This window comes from Macaca fascicularis, chromosome 1 (genome assembly GCF_037993035.2).
Source record: "Macaca fascicularis isolate 582-1 chromosome 1, T2T-MFA8v1.1".
In the NCBI taxonomy this organism is placed as follows: domain Eukaryota; kingdom Metazoa; phylum Chordata; class Mammalia; order Primates; family Cercopithecidae; genus Macaca; species Macaca fascicularis.
In genome coordinates this window covers 83,180,836-83,202,304 of record NC_088375.1, presented here as the reverse complement: position 1 = coordinate 83,202,304, position 21,469 = coordinate 83,180,836, and the positions used below count along the sequence as shown (strand labels likewise).

Sequence of the window (21,469 nt, the reverse complement as noted above, 5' to 3'; positions counted from 1 at the left end):
AAGTCCAGAGGTCATATTGTAATAGAAACTTGTCCTATAGGGTCTGGCACCAGAAGTAACCCACAGGTTAGTATAGGAGAGATGAGATTTACAATGTATGGGTCTAGAAGCTACTCTGTGGAAATATTTCCACTTATTAGATGTATAAAATTGTAAGTGGAGGGTTAGATTTTCATTGACACCTTTGCAAAATGAAGCTTCATTTTGAGTGTACTTGATAAGCAGTATATACTATTCTAAATCTGCTGTACTATTTTTTCCCTTTTTTAGTGGGAATTGTATAATATCAAATTCATCAGAATTCCTGGGTTTTGAAGAAATACTGCATTTGGCAAGATGTTTTGGAGTGTTTCAATGAAGTAAGTGAGAAATTACAGATTTCTTATATAGATATGTGAGAGGTGCCTTATTTTAAAATTAAAAAATTTTATTTACATGTATATAATTAAGATAAAAATGTGTGAAATATGAAATAAAGGTGAGTGGTAAAATCAGTAGAGGTTATTCTGATATTGAGGAGCAAATCATAATGAAAAATTTCAGGTCATACCAAAAGCAAAAATTTATTAAAATGAAAAAATAAATTTAGAACGTAAGTAATGAAGTGGCTCTTGTTTTGTCTAATTATCCAAGTAATGAAGAAGAATGAATCATATGATCACATTGGAAGAATTTAAAGTTCTTGCTGCGTTTTCAAGAAATATTAACATTAATGATATTTATTGACATAAATATCAGAAAACACTGCTATAATGGGAGCATTGATGGAAAACTGGTTAATGAATGTCATTGATTCAAACAGTATTTGAAATTAATCACTGCACAAGAACTCTTGAAAAGCCATTGCTGCTTATACCAAATGCAATAGCAGTCCTATAAATATTCATGTCATCGTCAATAATAACTTATAAAGTTGGAAGAAACTTCTAAACTCTCAAAAATGAAAAATACATTTGATCAATTATGCTAAAGATTTTTTAGGAAATGATATTACAAAATCACTATAATATGAAGAAATGATCACAGAGTATGTGGTGAGAAAATGTACAAAAAAGTATTATAGGAGTATGGCATGATTAGGCCAAGATGGCCAAATAGGAACAGCTCCGGTCTGCAGCTCCAGTGAGACCAACGCAGAAGGTGGGTGATTTCTGCATTTCCAACTGAGGTACCCAGTTCATCTCACTGGGACTGGTTAGACAGTGGGTGCAGCCCACGGAGGGAGAACTGAAGCAGGGTGGGGCATCACCTCACCCGGGAAGCACAAGGGGTCAGGGAACTCCCTCCCATAGCCAAGGGAAGCCATGAGGGACTGTGCCATGAAGGACAGTGCATTCTGGCCCAGATACTATACTTTTCCCAGTCTTCACAGCCCACAGACCAGGATATTCCTTTGGGTGCCTACACCACAAGGGCCCCAGTTTCAAGCACAAAACTGGGCAGCTGTTTGGGCAGACACCAAGCTAGCTGCAGTTTTTTTTCATACCCCAGTGGTGCCTGGAATGCCAGCAAGACAGAACCATTCAATCCCCTGGAAATGGAACTGAAGCCAGAAATCCAAGTGGTCTTGCTCAGTGGATCCCACCCCAATGGAGCCCAGCAAGCTAAGATCCACTGGCTTGAAATTCTCGCTGCCAGCACAGCAGTCTGAAGATGACCTGGGACTCAAGCTTGGTGGGGGGAGGGGCATCCACCATTACTGAGGCTTGAGTAGGCAGTTTTCCCCTCACAGTGTAAACAAAGCTGCCCTGAATTTTGGATTGGGCAGAGCCAACCTCAGTGCTGCAAAGCCGCTGTGGCCAGACTCTCTCTCCAGATACCTCCTGTCTGAGCAGGACGTCTCTGAAAGAAAGGCAGCAGCCCCATCAGGGGCTTGTAGATAAAACTCCCATCTCCCTGGGACAGAGCACTTGAAGGAAGGGGTGGCTGTGGCCATAGCTTCAGCAGACTTGAATGTTCCTGCCTACCAGCTCTGAAGAGAGCAGTGGATCTCCCAGCACAGCATTCGAGCTCTGCTAAGAGACAGGCTGCCTCAAGTGGGTCCCTGAGCTGCATGCCTCCTGATGGAGAGACACTTCCCAGCAGGGGTCGACAGACAGGAGAGCTCCAGCTGTCATCTGGTGGGTACCCCTCTGGAATGAAGCTTCCAGAGGAAGGAGCATGCAGCAATCTTTGCTGTTCTGCAGCCTCCATTGTTGATACCCAGGCAAACAGGGTCTGGAGTGGACCCCCAGCAAATTCCAGCAGACCTGCAGAAGAGGGGCCTGACTGTTAAAAGAAAAACCAACAAACAGAAAGCAATAGCATCAACATCAACAAAAAGGACAACCACACAAAAACTCCATCTGAAGGTCATCAAGAACAAAGACCATAGGTAGATAAATCCATAAAGATGAGGAAAAATGCGGGGGTGGAGCAAGATGGCCAAATAGAAACAGCTCCAGTCTCCAGCTCCCAGTGCCAGCGACACAGAAGACTGGTGATTTCTGCATTTTCAACTGAGGTACTGGGTTCATCTCACTAGGGAGTGCCGGACAATCGGTGCTGGTCAGCTGCTGCAGCCTGACCAGCAAGAGCTGAAGCAGGGCGAGGCATCGCCTCACCTGGGAAGCGCAAGGGGGAAGGGAATCCCTTTTCCTAGCCAGGGGAACTGAGACACACAACACCTGGAAAATCAGGTAACTCCCACCCCAATACTGCACTTTAAGCAAACAGGCACACCAGGAGATTATATCCCACACCTGGTCGGGAGGGTCCCATGCCCACGGAGCCTCCCTCATTGCTAGCACAGCAGTCTGTGATCTAACCGCAGGCAGCAGCGAGGCTGGGGGAGGGGCGCCCGCCATTGCTGAGGCTTAAGTAGGTAAACAAAGCCACTGGGAAGCTCGAACTGGGTGGAGCTCACAGCAGCTCAAGGAAACCTGCCTATCTCTGTAGACTCCACCTCTGGGGACAGGGCACTCCTAAACAACAACAAAAGCAGTAGAAACCTCTGCAGATGCAAACGACTCCGTCTGACAGCTTTGAAGAGAGCAGTGGATCTCCGAACACAGAGGTTGAGATCTGAGAAGGGACAGACTGCCTGCTCAAGTGGGTCCCTGACCCCTGAGTAGCCTAACTGGGAGACATCCCCCACTAGGGGCAGACTGACACCCCACACCTCACACGGTGGAGTACACCCCTGAGAGGAAGCTTCCAAAGCAAGAATCAGACAGGTACACTCGCTGCTCAGCAATATTCTATCTTCTGCAGCCTCTGCTGCTGATACCCAGGCAAACAGGGTCTGGAGTGGACCTCAAGCAATCTCCAGCAGACCTACAGCTGAGGGTCCTGACTGTTAGAAGGAAAACTACCAAACAGGAAGGACACCTACACCAAAACCCCATCAGTACATCACCATCATCAAAGACCAGAGGCAGATAAAATCACAAAGATGGGGAAAAATCAGGGCAGAAAAGCTGGAAATTCAAAAAATAAGAGCTCATCTCCCCTGGCAAAGGAGCGCAGCTCATTGCCAGCAACAGATCAAAGCTGGACGGAGAATGACTTTGACGAGATGAGAGAAGAAGGCTTCAGTCCATCAAACTTCTCAGAGCTAAAGGAGGAATTATGTACCCAGCGCAAAGAAACTAAAAATCTTGAAAAAAAAGTGGAAGAATTGATGGCTAGAGTAATTAATGCAGAGAAGGTCATAAACGAACTGACAGAGATGAAAACCATGACACGAGAAATACATGACAAATGCACAAGCTTCAGTAACCGACTCAATCAACTGGAAGAAAGAGTATCAGCGATTGAGGATCAAATGAATGAAATGAAGCGAGAAGAGAAACCAAAAGAAAAAAGAAGAAAAAGAAATGAACAAAGCCTGCAAGAAGTATGGGATTATGTAAAAAGACCAAATCTACGTCTGATTGGGGTGCCTGAAAGTGAGGGGGAAAATGGAACCAAGTTGGAAAACACTCTTCAGGATATCATCCAGGAGAACTTCCCCAACCTAGTAGGGCAGGCCAACATTCAAATCCAGGAAATACAGAGAACGCCACAAAGATACTCCTCGAGAAGAGCAACTCCAAGACACATAATTGCCAGATTCACCAAAGTTGAAATGAAGGAAAAAATCTTAAGGGCAGGCAGAGAGAAAGGTCGAGTTACCCACAAAGGGAAGCCCATCAGACTAACAGCAGATCTCTCAGCAGAAACTCTACAAGCCAGAAGAGAGTGGGGGCCAATATTCAACATTCTTTAAGAAAAGAATTTTCAACCCAGAATTTCATATCCAGCCAAACTAAGTTTGATCAGTGAAGGAGAAATAAAATCCTTTACAGATAAGCAAATGCTTAGAGATTTTGTCACCACTAGGCCTGCCTTACAAGAGACCCTGAAGGAAGCGCTCAACATGGAAAGGAACAACCGGTACCAGCCATTGCAAAAACATGCCAAAATGTAAAGACCATTTAGGGTAGGAAGAAACTGCATCAACTAACGAACAAAATAACCAGTTAATATCATAATGGCAGGATCAAGTTCACACATAACAATATTAACCTTAAATGTAAATGGACTAAATGCTCCAAGTAAAAGACACAGACTGGCAAAATGGATAACAAGTCAAGACCCATCAGTCTGCTGTATTCAGGAGACCCATCTCACATGCAGAGACACACATAGGCTCAAAATAAAGGGATGGAGGAAGATTTACCAAGCAAATGGAGAACAAAAAAAAGCAGGGGTTGCAATACTAGTCTCTGATAAAACAGACTTTAAACCACAAAGATCAACAGAGACAAAGAAGGCCATTACATACTGGTAAAGGGATCAATTCAACAGGAAGAGCTAACTATCCTAAATATATATGCACCCAATGCAGGAGCACCCAGGTTCATAAAGCAAGTCCTTAGAGACTTACAAAGAGACTTAGACTCCCATACAATAATAATGGGAGACTTCAACACTCCACTGTCAACATTAGACAGATCAACGAGACAGAAAGTTAACAAGGATAACCAGGAATTGAACTCATCTCTGCAGCAAGCAGACCTAATAGACATCTATAGAACTCTCCACCCCAAATCAACAGAATATACATTCTTCTCAGCACCACATCGCACTTATTCCAAAATTGACCACATAATTGGAAGTAAAGCACTCCTCAGCAAATGGACAAGAACAGAAATTATAACAAACTGTCTCTCAGACCACAGTGCAATCAAACTAGAACTCAGGACTAAGAAACTCAATCAAAACCGCTCAACTACATGGAAACTGAACAACCTGCTCCTGAATGACTACTGGGTACATAACGAAATGAAGGCAGAAATAAAGATGTTCTTTGAAACCAATGAGAACAAAGATACAACATACCAGAATCTCTGGGACACATTTAAAGCAGTGTGTAGAGGGAAATTTATAGCACTAAATGCCCACAAGAGAAAGCAGGAAAGATCTAAAATTGACACTCTAACATCACAATTAAAAGAACTAGAGAAGCAAGAGCAAACACATTCGAAAGCTAGCAGAAGGCAAGAAATAACTAAGATCAGAGCAGAACTGAAGGAGATAGAGACACAAAAAACCCTCCAAAAAATCAATGAATCCAGGAGTTGGTTTTTTGAAAAGATCAACAAAATTGACAGACTGCTAGCAAGACTAATAAAGAAGAAAAGAGAGAAGAATCAAATAGACACAATAAAAATGATACAGGGGATATCACCACTGACCCCACAGAAATACAAACTACTATCAGAGAATACTATAAACACGTCTCAGCAAATAAACTAGAAAATCTAGAAGAAATGTATAATTTCCTGGACACTTACACTCTTCCAAGACTAAACCAGGAAGAAGTTGAATCCCTGAATAGACCAATAGCAGGCTCTGAAATTGAGGCAATAATTAATAGCCTACCAACCAAAAAAAGTCCAGGACTAGATGGATTCACAGCTGGATTCTACCAGAGGTACACGGAGGAGCTGATACCATTCCTTCTGAAACTATTCCAATCAATAGAAAAAGAGGGAATCCTCCCTAACTCATTTTATGAGGCCAACATCATCCTGATACCAAAGCCTGGCAGAGACACAACAAAAAAAGAGAATTTTAGACCAATATCCCTGATGAACATCGATGCAAAAATCCTCAACAAAATACTGGCAAACCGGATTCAGCAGCACATCAAAAAGCTTATCCACCATGATCAAGTGGGCTTCATCCCTGGGATGCAAGGCTGGTTCAACATTCACAAATCAATAAACATAATCCAGCATATAAACAGAACGAAAGACAGGAACCACATGATTATCTCAACAGATGCAGAAAAGGCTTTTGACAAAATTCAACAGCCCTTCATGCTAAAAATGCTCAATAAATTCGGTATTGATGGAATGTACCTCAAAATAATAAGAGCTATTTTGACAAACCCACAGCCAATATCATACTGAATGAGCAAAAACTGGAAGAATTCCCTTTGAAACCTGGCACAAGACAGGGATGCCCTCTCTCACCACTCCTATTCAACATAGTGTTGGAAGTTCTGGCTAGGGCAATCAGGCAAGAGAAAGAAATCAAGGGTATTCAATTAGGAAAAGAAGAAGTCAAATTGTCCCTCTTTGCAGATGACATGATTGTATATTTAGAAAACCCCATTGTCTCAGTCCAAAATCTCCTTAAGCTGATAAGCAACTTCAGCAAGTTTCAGGATACAAAATTAATGTGCAAAAATCACAAGCATTCTTATACAGCAGTAACAGACAAACAGAGAGCCAAATCATGAATGAACTTCCATTCATAATTGCTTCAAAGACAATAAAATACCTAGAAATCCAACTTACAAGGGATGTAAAGGACCTCTTCAAGGAGAACTACAAACCACTGCTCAGTGAAATAAAAGAGGACACAAACAAATGGAAGAACATACCATGCTCATGGATAGGAAGAATCAATATCGTGAAAATCATACTGCCCGAGGTTATTTATAGATTCAATGCCATCCCCATCAAGCTACCAATGAGTTTCTTCACAGAATTGGAAAAAACTGCTTTAAAGTTCATATGGAACCAAAAAAGAGCCCGCATCTCCAAGACAATCCTAAGTCAAAAGAACAAAGCTGGAGGCATCACGCTACCTGACTTCAAACTATACTACAAGGCTACAGTAACCAAAACAGCATGGTACTGGTACCAAAACAGAGATATAGACCAATGGAACAGAACAGAGTCCTCAGAAATAATACCACACATCTACAGCCATCTGATCTTTGAGAAACCTGAGAGAAACAAGAAATGGGGAAAGGATTCCCTATTTAATAAATGGTGCTGGGAAAATTGGCTAGCCATAAGTAGAAAGCTGAAACTGGATCCTTTCCTTACTCCTTATACGAAAATTAATTCAAGGTGGATTAGAGACTTAAATGTTAGACCTAATACCATAAAAACCCGAGAGGAAAACCTAGGTAGTACCATTCAGGACATAGGCATGGGCAAAGACTTCATGTCTAAAACACCAAAAACAACGGCAGCAAAAGCCAAAATTGACAAATGGGATCTAATTAAACTAAAGAGCTTCTGCACAGCAAAAGAAACTACCATCAGAGTGAACAGGCAACCTAGACAATGGGAGAAAATTTTTGCAATCTACTCATCTGACAAAGGGCTAATATCCAGAACCTACAAAGAACTCAAACAAATTTACAAGAAAAAAACAAACAGCCCCATCAAAAAGTGGGCAAAGGATATGAACAGACATTTCTCAAAAGAAGACATTCACACAGCCAACAGACACATGAAAAATGCTCATCATCACTGGCCATCAGAGAAATGCAAATCAAAACCACAATGAGATACCATCTCACACCAATTAGAATGGAGATCATTAAAAAGTCAGGAAGCAACAGGTGCTGGAGAGGATGTGGAGAAATAGGAACACTTTTACACTGTTGGTGGGATTGTAAACTAGTTCAACCATTATGGAAAACAGTATGGCGATTCCTCAAGGATCTAGAACTAGATGTACCATATGACCCAGCCATCCCATTACTGGGTATATACCCAAAGGATTATAAAATCATGCTGCTATAAAGACACATGCACACGTATGTTTATTGAGGCACTATTCACAATAGCAAAGACTTGGAATCAACCCAAATGTCCATCAGTGACAGGCTGGATTAAGAAAATGTGGCACATATACACCATGGAATACTATGCAGCCATAAAAAAGGATGAGTTTGTGTCCTTTGTAGGGACATGGATGCAGCTGGAAACCATCATTGTTAGCAAACTATCACAAGAACAGAAAACCAAACACCGCATGTTCTCACTCATAGGTGGGAACTGAACAATGAGATCACTTGGACTCGGGAAGGGGAACATCACACACCAGGGCCTATCATGGGGAGGGGGGAAGGGGGAGGGATTGCATTGGGAGTTATACCTGATGTAAATGACGAGTTGATGGGTGCTGACGAGTTGATGGGTGCAGCACAGCAACATGGCACAAGTATACATATGTAACAAACCTGCACGTTATGCACATGTACCCTAGAACTTAAAGTATAATAAAAAAATAAAAAAAAAAAAGATGAGGAAAAACCAGCACAAAAATGCTGAAAATTCCAAAACCCAGAATGCCTCTTCTCCTCTGAAGGATCACAACTCCTTGCCAGTAAGGGAACAAAACTGGATGGAGAATGAGTTTGACAAATTGACAAAAATAGGCTTCTGAAGGTGGGCAATAACAAACTCCTCTGAGCTAAAGGAGCACGTTCTAACCCAATGCAAGGAAGCTAAGAACCTTGATAAAAGATTAGAGTAATTGCTAACTAAAATAACTAGTTTAGAGAAGAACATAAATGACCTGATGGAGCTGAAAAACACAGCATGAGAACTTCGTGAATAGCTGCATCAATCAAGTGGAAGAAAGGCTATTAGATATTGAAAATCAGCTTAATGAAATAAAGCATGAAGGCAATTTAAGAGAAAAAAGAATGAAAAAGAATGAACAAAGCCTCCAAGAAATATGGCACTATGTGAAAAGACTAAACCAACATTTGATTGGCGTAGTTGAAAATGATGGAGAGAATGGAACCAGCTGGAAAACGCACTTCAGGATATCATCCAGGAGAACTCACCCAACCTAGCAAGACAGGCCAACATTCAAATTCAGGAAATACAGAGCAAACCATAAAGATACTCCTCAAGAAGAGCAACCCCAAGACACATAATCCTCAGATTCACCAAGGTTGAAATGAAGGAAAAAATGTTAAAGGCAGCCAGAGAGAAAGGTCGGGTTACCCACAAAGGGAAGCCCATCAGACTAACAGTGGATCTCTCTGCAGAAACCCTACAAACTAGAAGAGAGTAGGGGCCAATATTCAACCTTCTTAAAGAAAAGAATTTTCAACCAAGAATTTCATATCCAGCCTAACTAATCTTCATAACTTAAAGAGAAATAAAATCCTTTACAGACAAGCAAATGCTGAAGGATTCTGTCACCATCAGGCCTACCTTATAAGAGCTCCTGAAGGAAGCACTAAATATGGAAAGGAAAAACTGGTACCAGCCACTGCAAAAACATACTAAAATGTAAAGATCATCAACACTATGAAAAAACTGCATCAAATAATGGGCAAAATAACCAGCTAGCATTGTAATGACAGGATCAAATTCACACATAACTATATTAACCTTAAATGTAAATGGGCTAAATGCCCCAATTAAAAGACACAGACTGGCAAATTGGATAAAGAGTCAAGATCCATCAGTGTGCTGTATTCAAGAGACCCATCTCATGTGCAAAGACACACACAGGGTCAAGATAAAGGGCTGGAGGAAGATTTACCAAGCAAATGGAAAGCAAAAAAGCAAGGATTGCAATCCTAGTCTCTGATAAAACAGACTTTAAACCAACAAAGATCAAAAAAGATAAAGAAGGGCATTACATAATGGCAAAGGAATCAATGCAACAAGAAGAGTTAACTATCCTAAATACATATGCACCCAATACAGGAGCACCCAGATTCATAAAGCAAGTTCTTAGAGATCTACAAAGAGACTTAGACTCCCACACAATAATAGTGGAAGATTTTAACATCCCACTGTCAATATTAGACAGATCAATGGGACAGAAAATTAACAAGAATATTCAGGACATGACCTCAGCTCAGGACCTGAACTCAGCTCAGGACCAAGCAGACCTAATAGACATCTACAGAACTCTCCACCTCAAATCAACAGAAAATACATTCTTCTCAGCAACACACAGCACTTATTCTAAAATTGATCACATAATTGGAAGTAAAACACTTGTCACCAAATGCAAAAGAATGGAAATCATAACAAACAGTCTCTCAGACCACAGTGCCATCAAATTAGAACTCAAGATTAAGAAACTCACTCAAAACCATACAACTACATGGAAACTGAACAACCTGCTCCTGAATGACTACTGGGTAAATAATGAAATTAAGGCAGAAATAAATAAGGTATTTGAAACCAATGAGAACAAAGACACAACGTACCAGAATCTCTGGGACACAGCTATAGCAGTGTTTAGAGGGAAATTTATGGCACTGAATGCCCACAGGAGAAAGCAAGAAAGATCTAAAATTGACACCTTGACATCACAATTAAAAGAACTAGAGAAGCAAGAGCAAACACATTCAAAAGCTAGCAGAAGGCAAGAAATAACAAGGATCAGAGCAGAACTGAAGGATACAGAGACAGGAAAAACCCTTCAAAACATCTATGAATCCATGAGCTGGGTTATTGAAAAGATTAACAAAATAGACCACTAGCCAGACTAATAAAGAAGAAAAGACAGAAGAATCAAAGAGACACAATAAAAAATGATAAAGGGGAGACCACCATTCATCCCACAGAAATACAAACTACCATCAGAGAATACTATAAACACCTCTATGCAAATAAACTAGAAAATCTAGAAGAAATGGATAAATTCCTGGACACGTACATCTTCCCAAGACTAAACCAGGAAGAAGTTGAATCCCTGAATAGACCAATAGCAAGTTCTGAAATTGAGGGAGTAATTAATAGCTTACCAACCAAAAAAAAATAGCCCAGGACCAGACAGATTAACAGCCGAATTCACAGAGGTACAAAGAGGAGCTGGTACCATTCCTTCTGAAACTACTTCAAACAATAGAAAAAGAGGGATTCCTCCCTAACTCATTTTATGAGGCCAGCATCATCCTGATACCAAAACCTGGCAAAGACACCACAAAAAAAGAAAATCTCAGGCCAATATCCCTGATGAACATTGATGTGAAAATCCTCAAAAAAATACTGGCAAACCAAATCCAGCAGCACATTAAAAAGCTTATCCACCATGATGAAGTCGGCTTCATCCCTGGATGCAAGGTTGGTTGAACACATGCAAATCAATAAACGTAATCCATCACATTAACAGAACCAATAACAAAAACCATATGATTATCTCATTATACGCAGAAAAGGCCTTTGATAAAATTCAACACCCATTCATGTTAAAAACACTGAATAAACTAGGTATTGATGGAACATACCTCAAAATAATAAGAGATATTTATGATAAATCTACAGCCAATATCATACTGAATGGGCAAAAGCTGGAAGCATTCCCTTTGAAAACCAGCACAAGACAAGGATGCCCTCGCTCACCACTCCTATTCGATATAATATTGGAAGTTCTGCCCAGCGTAATCAGGCGAGAGAAATAAATAAAAAGTATTCAAATAGGAAGAGAGGAAGTCAAATTGTATCTGTTTGCAGATGACATTTAGAATACCCCATCGTCTCAGCCCCAAAACTCCTTAAGCTGATAAGCAATTTCAGCAAAGTCTCAGGATACAAAATTGATGTGTAAAAATCACAAGCATTCGTATATACCAATAATAGACAAACAGAGAGCCAAATCATGAGCAAATTCCCATTCACAATTGCTACAAAGAGAATAAAATACCTAGGAATACAACTTACAAGGGATGTGAAGGACCTCTTCAAGGAGAACTACTAACCACAGCTCAAGGAAATAAGAGAGGACACAAACAAATGGAAAAACATTCCATGCTCATGGATAGGAAGAATCACTGTCATGAAAATGGCCATACTGCTCAAAGTAATTTATAGATTCAATGCTATTCCCATTAAGTTACCATTGACTTTTTTTCCACAGAATTAGAAAAAACTACTTTAAATTTCATATGGAACCAAAAAGAGCCTGCATATACAAGACAATCCTAAGCAAAAAGAACAAAGCTAGAGGCATCATGCTACCTGACTTCAAAGTATACTACAAGGCTACAGTAACCAAAACAGCATGATACTGGTACAAAAACAGATATACAGACCAATGGAACAGAACAGAGGTCTCAGAAATAACCCTACACGTCTACAACTATCTGATCTTTGACAAACTGGACAAAACCAGCAATGGGGAAAGGTTTCCCTATTTAATAATGTTGGGAAAATTGGCTAGCTATATGCAGAAAACTGAAACTGGATCCCTTCCTTACACTTTATACAAAAATTAACTCAAGATGGATTAAAGATTTAAAGATAAGACCCAAAACCATAAAAACCCTAGAAGAAAACCTAGGCAATACCATTCAGGACATAGGTATGGGCAAAGACTTCATGACTAAAACACCAAAAGCGATTGTAACAAAAGCCAAAATTGACAAATGGGATCTAATTAAAGAGCTTCTGCACAGCAAAAGAAACAATCATCAGAGTGAACAGGCAACCTACAGAATGGGGAAAAATTTTTGCAGTCTATCCATTTGACAAAGAGCTAATATCCAGAATCTGGAAGGAACTTAAAGAAATGTACAAGAAAAAAACAAACGACCTCATCAAAAAGTGGGCAAAGGATATGAACAGACACTTTTCAAAAGAAGACATTTATGTGGTCAACAAACATATGAAAAAAAAGCTCATCATCACTGGTCATTAGAGAAATGCAAATCAAAACCACAATGAGATACCATCTCACACCAGTTAGAATGGTGATCATTAATAAGTCAGGAAATAATAGATGCTGGAGAGGATGTGGAGAAATAGGAACACTTTTACACTGTTGGTGGGAATGTAAATTAGTTCAACCACTGTGGAAGACAGTGTGGCGATTTCTCAAAGATCTAGAAACAGAAATACCATTTGACTCAGCAATCCCATTACTGGGTATATATGGAAAGGATTATAAATCATTCTACTATAAAGACACATGCACACGTATATTTATTGCAGGAGTATTCACAATAGCAAAGACTTGGAACCAACCCAAATGCCCATCAGTGATAGACTGGATAAAGAAAATGTGGCACATGTACACCATGGAATACCATGCAGCCATAAAAAGGATGAGTTCATGTCCTTTGCAGGGACATGGATAAAGCTGGAAACCATCACTCTCTGCAAACTAACACAAGAACAGGAAACCAAACACCACATATTCTTACTCATAAGTGGGAGCTGAACAATGAGAACATATGGGCACAGGGAGGAGACATCACACACTGGGGCCTGTTGCGGGGTGAGGGGCGAGGGGAGGGATAGCATTAGGAGAAATGCCTAATATGGATGACATGTTAATGGGTGCAGCAAACCATGGCACATATATACCTAGGTAACAAACTTGCACATTCTGCACATGTATCCCAGAACTTAAAAGTATAATAAAAAATTTAAACAAAGTATTATAGGAGTGTGTGAGGTAATTTTCTAGATTTTGTGATGTTTGTGATAATTGTCAGCTTTAAAAATTTTATATCTTCTTGTAATTTCTTTACTTATTCTAAGTACATATTTACTTTCATACCTAATTGTGTACTAGTAATTTTGTATTCTTTTTAAAAATATGGCCCCAGGCCCTAATGTATCTGGCTTTGTGCCGAAGCCAGGGAGAAAAAAAGATTACCCTTTGTGGTATGGCAAAAAACAAAACAAAACAAAGCAAAACAAAAACCAACAACGAACCCCATGAATTTCTCTATACTAATTTTTATGTGGCATAAAATATTAAATACTGAAATTAAGCCATACTCTTGTTTATTTATTTATTTATTTATTTAGACAGAGTCTTGCTCTCACCAGGCTGGAGTGCAGTGGTGTGATCTTGGCTTACTGCAATCTCTGCTTCCTAGGTTCAAGCGATTCTCCTGCCTCAGCCTTCCGAGTAGCTGGGATTACAGGCGTGCACCACCACACTCAGCTAATTTTTGTATTTTTAGTAGAGACAGGGTTTCACCATGTTGGCCAGGATGGTCTTGATCTCCTGACCTCGTGATCTGCCTGCCTCGGCCTCCCAAAGTGCTGAGATTACAGGCATGAGCCACCCCGCTTGGCCCCGTACTCATATTTAATATATTGATCAACAGTGGCACCTTCAGGTGGATGGCATCACAGAAGTTCTGGATCACTCAGTGAGACAGGTGGCATCTTAATGGAAGAGGGGAAGCTCCCCATCTGAGAAGGCTCAGGAGTGGGGCCTCCCCTATTTGCTTAATACTCAGGATGTTAGGAAGCCTTGCAGCTTACTTGTGTCCAAGTGAGGGATTTGTCTATTCTGTAATCTAGTTTGCCTATTCTGTAACCTAGCTCCTAAAACATGGGCAGGTAGCTTAAAAAGATGTCTGAAAGAAACACTGGATTGAAGGCAATGCTAACAGTGGAAGCACAAGTGAACAACAAGCAAAAGGCAGGCTGACACTTCTTTTATTCTTGATATAAATTTTTCTTCAACCACGTTACAAGGTAAAAAGCAATGATGAGCTAATCAGGTATGACAAGAGACCGACAAGAAAATTTTGAAATGACCGAAAGGACTATTTGCAATCTGTATGTATATTCACTGTTATTCATAATAAACCTTGCCCTAGATATTTGTTGAGCTTTGGGCTATTAGCTAATGGTGGTAGCCCATGGATATAATTTATCTATAAATAATTCACACACATACTAGAGTATAGGCTCACATATGTATTTTAATTGATGGAATTGCTTGATCAAAAACCTTTGTACACGGAAGACAAGCTCTACTCTCGACTTGCTCTGAGCAGGAACAGCTACTGATCAGACCAGAGTTGAGCATTCAGTGATTTGCTAAACCACACTGGCTCCTGCTGAGATCCCGACTGGAGTGTATGGAGGAGAATGATCAATTTAAAAAGAGAGAATTATTCAGTCAGCAACAGAAGTGACGCACACCAAATACCCAGTCTCTTGAGCTGCCTTATTTCTTGCAGATGTTACACTTGAAGGCCAAATGTACTTTTGGTATGGCCTGCATGAGTTTCTGTTCATTGTAATCAGAAAAGCGTCCTGAGATTGTGGGTTCCTCAAGGACAGGGAACACGCATGTTTGGACTTCATATTTTCATTTAATGTTATCCTGTGTGTAGTAGGGACTCAGTAAATAGTTGTTGGAATTACAGTGAAAAGTAACCACAGTTGAGGCACTATATATTTAAGACCAGTCAGTCTGACTTTTAAACTTGAAGGTTAGGGAATACTTTTTCAAATCTCCAAATTATTTGTATTGACTATATTTTAATTTTACCTGAGCATAATCTTCCACAATTCTTACTTCTTCTGCCACAATTTCTTCATCCTGTTTAACAAGCATCTGAACTTTCTCAACTACTTGTGAATCTTTCCGTAGTTTTTCCATTAGAGTTTCTGTTTCCTAATGAAGCACATAATTGTTCTTAGAATGAATTTTAAGAGACGTGATCTCTTTTCTAAAAGAGTAATTCAAATATCTCATTTCACTATGGTTAAGTTTATTAAAATCAGCCTGAAATATATTTAATAGATGCATAAAATGAGAGAGAGAGCAAGAGACAAATAAAATGGAGAGAGCAAGAGCTCTCACCATTTGGCCAGCTCTCAGCTGCGCCCCCTCTTAGAAGCTCTGTCATCCACCATGCTTGATGGTAGCTCTCTGCCATTGGTGCTCTCTTCCATTGGTCTGCCATTGGGATATTGCCTAGGATGACTACAGTAAATATTTCATGCATTACACACAAAGACTGATGATGAATGATGGTTTTTAGAATAGTTGATAGACTGCAAGTTATCACAGCATATTTCAGATGGATTTAACTAACTGACTAGGGAATCTTTCTACATAAGCTTCTACAGTTAGCTATATACCTATTACCCTTAATTATCAAAATGTAATAATGTTACTATTTTGCTGTTATTGCTTTTTTGTTCTCATTTTACAGATAAACTGAGACAAAAAAACAAGTTATTTCTTTCATATGTCTACAACTATAGGGTAACAAAGCTGGAGTTCTAGCCTATCTTTGTCAGGTATCGGAGCCTTTGCTTTCAAACACTGTTCTATATTAGACTATAAAATCTTTAAAAGAGATTTCAAAGCAAACATACCTTTGTTTTTTGTTCTACTTGAGGGCCAAGAATCAAGAGCTCTTCTTGCATTTCTGTAACTAGTGTGGTTGCTTCCAGGATTGTGGATAGACCCATATGGAAGCGATCCCTGAAGAAGAAAAAGTATTAAGAAGGTGTAAGATATAACACAATTTGGCAAATACAATTTGATAATATATAAAAAGAATTACTCAAATTATGGCCAAATGGAGTTTATTCTAGAGATGCAAGACTGGCTCACTATTTGAAAGTCAATCAATATAATCCACTATAGTAACAAGCTATAAAGAAGAAAATTCACTGCTGCATCAGCATCCATTGATGCAGAAAAAAAATTTGATAAAATTAATGATGACTAGGAAGAGGGGGAAATTTCTCAACTTGGTGAAGAACAGATGCTGTTAAAAATAAAATGGACTCAAAGGAAAAACTAATAATGAGAAATGGGCATCTGAGGCTCAGCTCCCACTGGAGCACACTTAAGACAGGCAAATTGGGCTTTAAATGTACTAATTCTCCATAAGGGTACCTTTCATTTAAACAGAATATTTAATTGTAAGTTTTGGGGTGGGAAAGAGGACCAGATAGGCTATAAGAGACCCAAACCATATAATTAACTCTTCTCGCTTTTTCTCCCCCAACATCTACCCCTGGGAAACTGGACTACTGAAATTTCCAAGTAGCAAAGAAGAGTTGAGCAGTGGGAGACTATAACCTGTCTTTTGCCACCGAGATATGCTTGCTGGATATAACCAGTTATGGATGTTGATAATAATGATTATGCATATAAGGTGATATAGCTCTTAAGACTGTCCTTGCATGGCCCACGCATTGGGGGTGCAAGATGTCCTACGATAGTACAAGGTACATACGGAAGAAACTGCTGAGTGATCTAGAGTTGTGTTGTGGGTAAGACATGAGGAGGACTGGAAAAGGGGTGAATGACTGTGATAGGGACTGGTCATACTGATTACACAGCTGTGAATGGAGAGCTACAACCCTGGGTGATGGGGAGGGGACACCTTAGATCCCAGGAGGTTAGGAGTGAGAGGAAGGTTCATTAAACTCTCTTGACTCTCGCCTGTAAGGCATCTGGCCAATTTTCTCAGACCGTTGACATTATCCTTAATTTAACTGCTGACCAACAAAAATCTTAATCTAAGGACTCTCAGAAACCTCTTAGGATCTGCTGATCCCAGGAGTGAACAACTTTTCCTTGAAACGGAACAAGATTAGCTTTCTGAGCACTGATGTGATTCTCTTTAGCCTCATTATTATATTCAGACTACTTCAACTGCTCTAAAATGAACTGTTATTGGATCTATCATGCCCTACCTGACCTTGTTAACAAAAACTTAATAAAATTAGACCCTGACCCCACATTAGCAAAAAGCTGCTATTGAGGTTGCTACTTCTTATGTAAATGTCAGGCCTATACTTACCTGCGGCACACAAATTAGTTCACACTCTCCAGCACGAGCGCTGATGAAAAATCACATTGCACTGGACTTCCTGCTGGCTAGTTGAGACAGAGAATGTGCAATGGCCAATACCTCTTGATGCACTTGGATTAATAACATTTTTAACTGGCTTAGCTCCAGACAGGGAGCTTGGCTGTGGTCTATCCTCCAAGTGGGAGTCACAGTCATGATCACTCTCATACAGTGTTCCCTATGGCAAATGGAATGAATCTGGCCCAGGCCCCAATCAGAGTAATTAGTTAGGGTATCTGACGGAGTGGGCTATTTTAAAAAAAGAATTATTAGCTAGATACATGAAAGGTTTAGGAGATGGACGTGGAGGGGAATAGTTCCACCATGGTGCCTCGGCAGCCTTTCATGTCTCCATATAGGTTATATAGACAAGGCTTGGCTGCAGTTGATCTAAGTGTTGGCAGGACACCCCTGATCTTTCTGGAACACAAAAATGTGGGGCGCTTGTGAGTAGATGCTACAAGGCCATTTCCTACTAATTTCCCCATCTTCCTGGAAGATTGTCATAAGACAGTTTTCCAATGTCTCCTGTATTCTCATTAGCAGTGAGGTCTGCTGCTTCATGTTTCTTCCCATGCCTCCTCAGGTACCAATGCTGGCTATAAAACTGCTTAGCAGGTGTTCCACTATCGGTGTTGTAGTCATCTGAAGCCTTTTATTTTGCTGTCATCCCATGAGACAAAGGACATGGGGACTGGTACTGTTAGTTACTCTTGCTTTCATTGCCCATGTAAGAAATAAACTGTCGGAATGCAACAGGGACTAATTGTTTATTTACTGGCCAAGTCTGTCAGCCTTGCCTTGACAGGGGCAGCCTTTGAAGGCACACAGGGCACACAGGGGGGATATCAACCTTATCTCCTTTAAGATCTTCTGCAGCTTCTGGCTTTTTGTCCCACCAAAAAGGCAGATTTGGCTCACCATTTTGCATTTGTGTCTCTTTTCGCAAACAAAAACACCAATATAAAATATATTTCTGATTTGTTCTCAAAGTCTTACCTCTTTGTTTGCATCTCTTCCTCTCGTGCCCTCAAAATGTGTGCAAATGTTTCCATAAATTGCAAGTAGCTACTGGGAGTGGTATAATAAAATCTTCCAGTTTCTTCAAAGTATTTTCTGGTCAAGTCTTTCATGCTTTTGTGGATTTGGACACAGGTTGGGGCAAGTTTTTCTTTCAAGTTCTGAAGAATAATAATTTTTAAGAATTAAGAGAAAGCAATCCAAATATACATAAAAAGAGAAAGTTGAACACTTGGAATTAATTAAAATAGCTTATTATTTCTGAGATCTGGAGATGTAGAGAGAGCTCCTGGATGAGCAGGACAAAGAAAATATGAGTTTTTTTTTTTGTTGTTGAGACAGAGTCTCGCTTTGTCACCCAGGCTGGAGTGCAGTGGCCGGATCTCAGCTCACTGCAAGCTCCGCCTCCCGGGTTTATGCCATTCTCCTGCCTCAGCCTCCCGAGTAGCTGGGACTACAGGCGCCTGCCACCTCCCCCGGCTAGGTTTTTGTATTTTTTTTTTAGTAGAGACAGGGTTTCACCGTGTTAGCCAGGATGGTCTCGATCTCCTGACCTCATGATCCTCCCATCTTGGCCTCCCAAAGTGCTGGGATTACAGGCTTGAGCCACCGTGCCTGGCCGAAAATATGAGTTTTAATTGTTGGGATGGTGGTGGGGCAACAGTAGAGCTAACTATGAATGGCATGCCACACTCATCCTTCTAGGCTTTACCCCTATGTTACTCTCACTTTTACTATAGTCATCCAAAGATTTAGGGCATTGGTATCAATGGCCAAGGGTTATAATGTTTTATTTGTCTTAACATTTTTTATTTATTTTTTATTTTGAGACTAGGTCTTGCTTTTTTGCCCAGGCCAAAGTACGGTGTTGTAATAATAGTTCACTATAGCCTCAAACTCTTGGGCTCAAGAGATCCTCCTGCCTCATCCTCCCATGTAACTGGGACTACAGATGTGTGCCACCACAACTGGCTAATTTTCTAAATTTTTTGTAGAAACAGAGTTTCACCATGTTGCCCAGGCTGGTCTTGAACTCCTGACCTCAACCAATCCTCCTGCCTTGCCTCCCAAAATGCTGGGATTATAGGTGTGAGTCACCATGCCCAGCCTTCTTTATCTTTTATATTTCTTTCTTAAAGTGGTTATCAATAGCAGGATACTCAAGGAAATTTCCTTAAAATAAAGCTACAAAAATGCAAGGACCCAAAGGATGTGCAGATGAGCAAAACCAGACTGCGAAGAATATTCTCTTTGCCTGGATTGGGAGATAATTCTGATTTAGACATAAGCTAGTCCTGATGACTCATCTCCAGTCCAAGTCTAACCAGTCACTGGTCACTTTTAACTCAGCTGCATTTTTTTTTCTTCTGGTTCTACCCCGTCTCTGTCCTCCTTGGCCTTTGCTTTCCTTGATCACTTAGACAAGTAAGGATGCAATCCCATTGGTCCCATAGGACCTAGAAATGTCCTACATTGAATTTCAGTTCTCTATGCATTTACAGCTCCTTTGGTCAACACTTCTTACCCCCTTTGCTGTCAGCTAGGTCTTATGGGATCTTCAGTTTAGTCACTCCAGAATAGGTTCTTTCTTACTGTTGGCTCATAAATTCTGAGTTAATTTTGTGTTGTGGCTTGTGCTGTCACTGCTTTGCTGACTTGCTGTTGTAGCCAAGCCAGAACAATTTACAAGGAATACACAGAAGGTTGCAGCATCCTTACCATAGAATCTGGTATGCAGAATGGAGACTGTTTTCCTTCATAGAAATCTGCTGTTCCACCATGTGGACAGCATAGTGAAGAGACCCAGGCATTGCAGAATCTGAATCTGGGCATCTTTGAAATAGGGTGAATTCAGGGGTACAAGAGATGGGGAATTAATAGGGAATCAATGTAAACACTTGATCCATTTTATTATAAACTGGCTTAGAAATGCCTGTTTTTGTCCATCTATGGTTCCTTGCTCTTCAGAGGCATAATACCATCAGATGCTGTCAATAAACTGAAACCTTCACTTGTATTAAATATTTACCTCTCTGTTCTCAAAATTGACTTTTTCTTTTAAGAATGAGTTAGCTACAATAAGGAGAGCTTCTTCTGGCCACCTCTCGTACCAATCGATCGTGCAGGAGCTAATCATAGAAGGATATACTCTACAATTTTGGCGGAAGCTAGGTCCTTCAGGACTCATGATCACAAAAATATGAAGATTTTTATATATTCTCTGAAAATTAATGAAAATATAAATTGTTAAAATGTAATACACTGTTTTGAAAAAATATTACATTAAAAATTTCATGGAAAACATATTTCAGATCTTTCCTTCGTGGGTAGACCAGAGATTGATCATTTGTGCATGGACTGCCTGCCATAAACAGAGCCCTTCCCAGGGAAACTAACAGTAGGGGAGGCACTGGACCCAGAACACCCCTTGCATAAACCAACTCTTATGACGGGGGCTGGTGCTAGAGTTCTGTTCAGTAGGGGACTTTATATCAGATGGTGCTGGGTCTGACTATTTAACTCTTTGCTCTGGGATGGTGTGCATTTAAGACCCACAGAAACTCAAAG

The 21,469-nt window shown here is 40.2% G+C and overlaps 1 protein-coding gene across 1 annotated transcript in view; it reads right to left on the bottom strand.

The window, feature by feature from the left end:
* DNAH14 (dynein axonemal heavy chain 14) overlaps positions 1-21,469 on the bottom strand; it is a 526,180-nt gene that overhangs the window by 91,711 nt on the left and 413,000 nt on the right. The window contains exons 57-60 of the mRNA XM_045397720.2: positions 20,931-21,122; positions 18,881-19,062; positions 16,389-16,497; positions 15,553-15,678 (exon numbers count right to left, since the gene is read on the bottom strand). Of these exons, the coding sequence (XP_045253655.2) occupies positions 15,553-15,678; positions 16,389-16,497; positions 18,881-19,062; positions 20,931-21,122 (609 nt within the window). The remainder of the gene's footprint in view (positions 1-15,552; positions 15,679-16,388; positions 16,498-18,880; positions 19,063-20,930; positions 21,123-21,469) is intronic.